The sequence below is a fragment of the Etheostoma spectabile genome, chromosome 2 (genome assembly GCF_008692095.1).
Source record: "Etheostoma spectabile isolate EspeVRDwgs_2016 chromosome 2, UIUC_Espe_1.0, whole genome shotgun sequence".
NCBI classification, from domain to species: Eukaryota; Metazoa; Chordata; class Actinopteri; order Perciformes; family Percidae; genus Etheostoma; species Etheostoma spectabile.
In genome coordinates this window covers 8,603,044-8,604,763 of record NC_045734.1, presented here as the reverse complement: position 1 = coordinate 8,604,763, position 1,720 = coordinate 8,603,044, and the positions used below count along the sequence as shown (strand labels likewise).

The following is a 1,720-nucleotide window of genomic DNA, read 5'->3' as shown; positions in this document are numbered from 1 at the left end:
TTTTTTTTTTTTTTGAGCCCATTGTAAATAAGACCTTTACCTAGATGGCGATCGTTGGGCAGCTGGATGTTCATTTGGATTTGTTGGTGCAAATAGCTTACTGAAATTGGGTTAATGAGGTACACTAGGAAGTGAAAAAAGGCCAGTCATATGTTGTGAAGTTAGCAGGGATGGGTGTAGCCCTCGCATGTAAAGAACATCAGACACGTCACTATGAACCCTGCATTAAAAAATGGGTTAAACCTAAATGTGTCAATACTACTACTACTACCGCATGTCAACCTCCTGGAGAAGGAAAAAATCTTAGTGGGAACCCTGTTCTCATCTTGTCAATGACATCTATTTTTTTAAAAAAAAATTTAATTAATGTAACACAAGGCATGTAGTTGTAGTTTCCTGCATACAGTTTATTATGGTTTATAGAAAATGGTTTGTGAAATACTCTTGGCATGAATGTGTTGTTTCAGGATCCCTGACAGTGTTGGTAAGGACATTGAGAAGGCCTGCCAGTCCATCTACCCTCTACACGACGTCTACGTTCGCAAAGTCAAGATGCTCAAGAAGCCCAAGTTTGAGTGTAAGTGATACACGGCTATAACACGGGCTTTGCATTTTTATATGCCACTACCTGTGAGAACACTAGATTATCGCCTGATTACTACCATTGAGATCACCTGGGTTTCCATACAGGAAAAACATACTGTTTTCATTGTGCTTTTAGTTAAAAACTTTGTTCTGTTGCAGTGGGCAAACTGATGGAGCTCCACGGTGAGGGCGGTGCCAGCAGTACTGCAAAGGCGACCGGCGATGACACTGGAGCTAAGGTGGAGAGGGCTGATGGATATGAGCCCCCCATTCAGGAGACAGTCTAAACCACCCTGACAGATTTAATAAAAAATGTAAATGACCAACATACACTCCTGTTTTCTTTCTTGTTTTTGGGCATATAAAGTCATAGCAGTATCACGAAAGATTGCATGATTTCATGTCTCACAATGTATTGAATTGCTTCACAGCACTGCAGGCTGGGTAGCTATGGAGTTTTTCACACTTGTCGTGGCTGAGCCGGCAAAAAATAAGCAGAAAGCATTGTCTAAGGAACAGAGAAAGATGCAGCAGACTATCCGAACGAGGAGGAAGACCCAAGTAAACATCAAGCTGCCAAATATCTATTTCTAAGCTGCAGGGGAATCTCTATAGAGAAATCTGCAAGCAAAAAGAAAACTGCAAAAAAATAGCCAAAAACCTAGTGCTCCTTTTAACATTGAGGGTAATCATCTAGGTTTTCTGGATCATCACCACATGCATTCTGAGATGAATTTGCAGACCGCTATCCTGCAGTTAGCAACTGAGCACTCAATGCCATGCCTCTTGCAAATGCACCTTAGGCCAGAGATCTTAAACGGGGTCTGGGGCCCCTTAAGGGGCCACCATATTCATTTAGGTTTTTTTCCAAAATAAAATGTTAACATGTATCAAGCATATTAGCAAATACAAATCCCCACTAATGATAGGCTTACTGGCCTATAGGTAGTCACTGAGAAAGCTATACAGAATATCCTGAGGCCTCATTGTGCCCCCTTTAAAGATTTATAAAATCATGCCCACAATTATTTTAATGGCTTAGCATTCTATGCACTAAAAAGTATAAAGGCTTTAGGCCGCCTTACTCTTTATTATAGGCCCAGTTTAATATGCAACTTAATTTTATACAATACAT

At 40.5% G+C, this 1,720-nt stretch overlaps 1 protein-coding gene across 1 annotated transcript in view; it reads left to right on the top strand.

The window, feature by feature from the left end:
- rps3a (ribosomal protein S3A) overlaps positions 1 to 915 on the top strand; it is a 4,838-nt gene extending 3,923 nt beyond the window's left edge. The window contains exons 5-6 of the mRNA XM_032539180.1: positions 468 to 577; positions 745 to 915. Coding sequence (XP_032395071.1) covers positions 468 to 577; positions 745 to 872 — 238 coding nt within the window. The 3' untranslated portion in view covers positions 873 to 915. The remainder of the gene's footprint in view (positions 1 to 467; positions 578 to 744) is intronic.
- Positions 916 to 1,720: the final 805 nt, after the last annotated feature.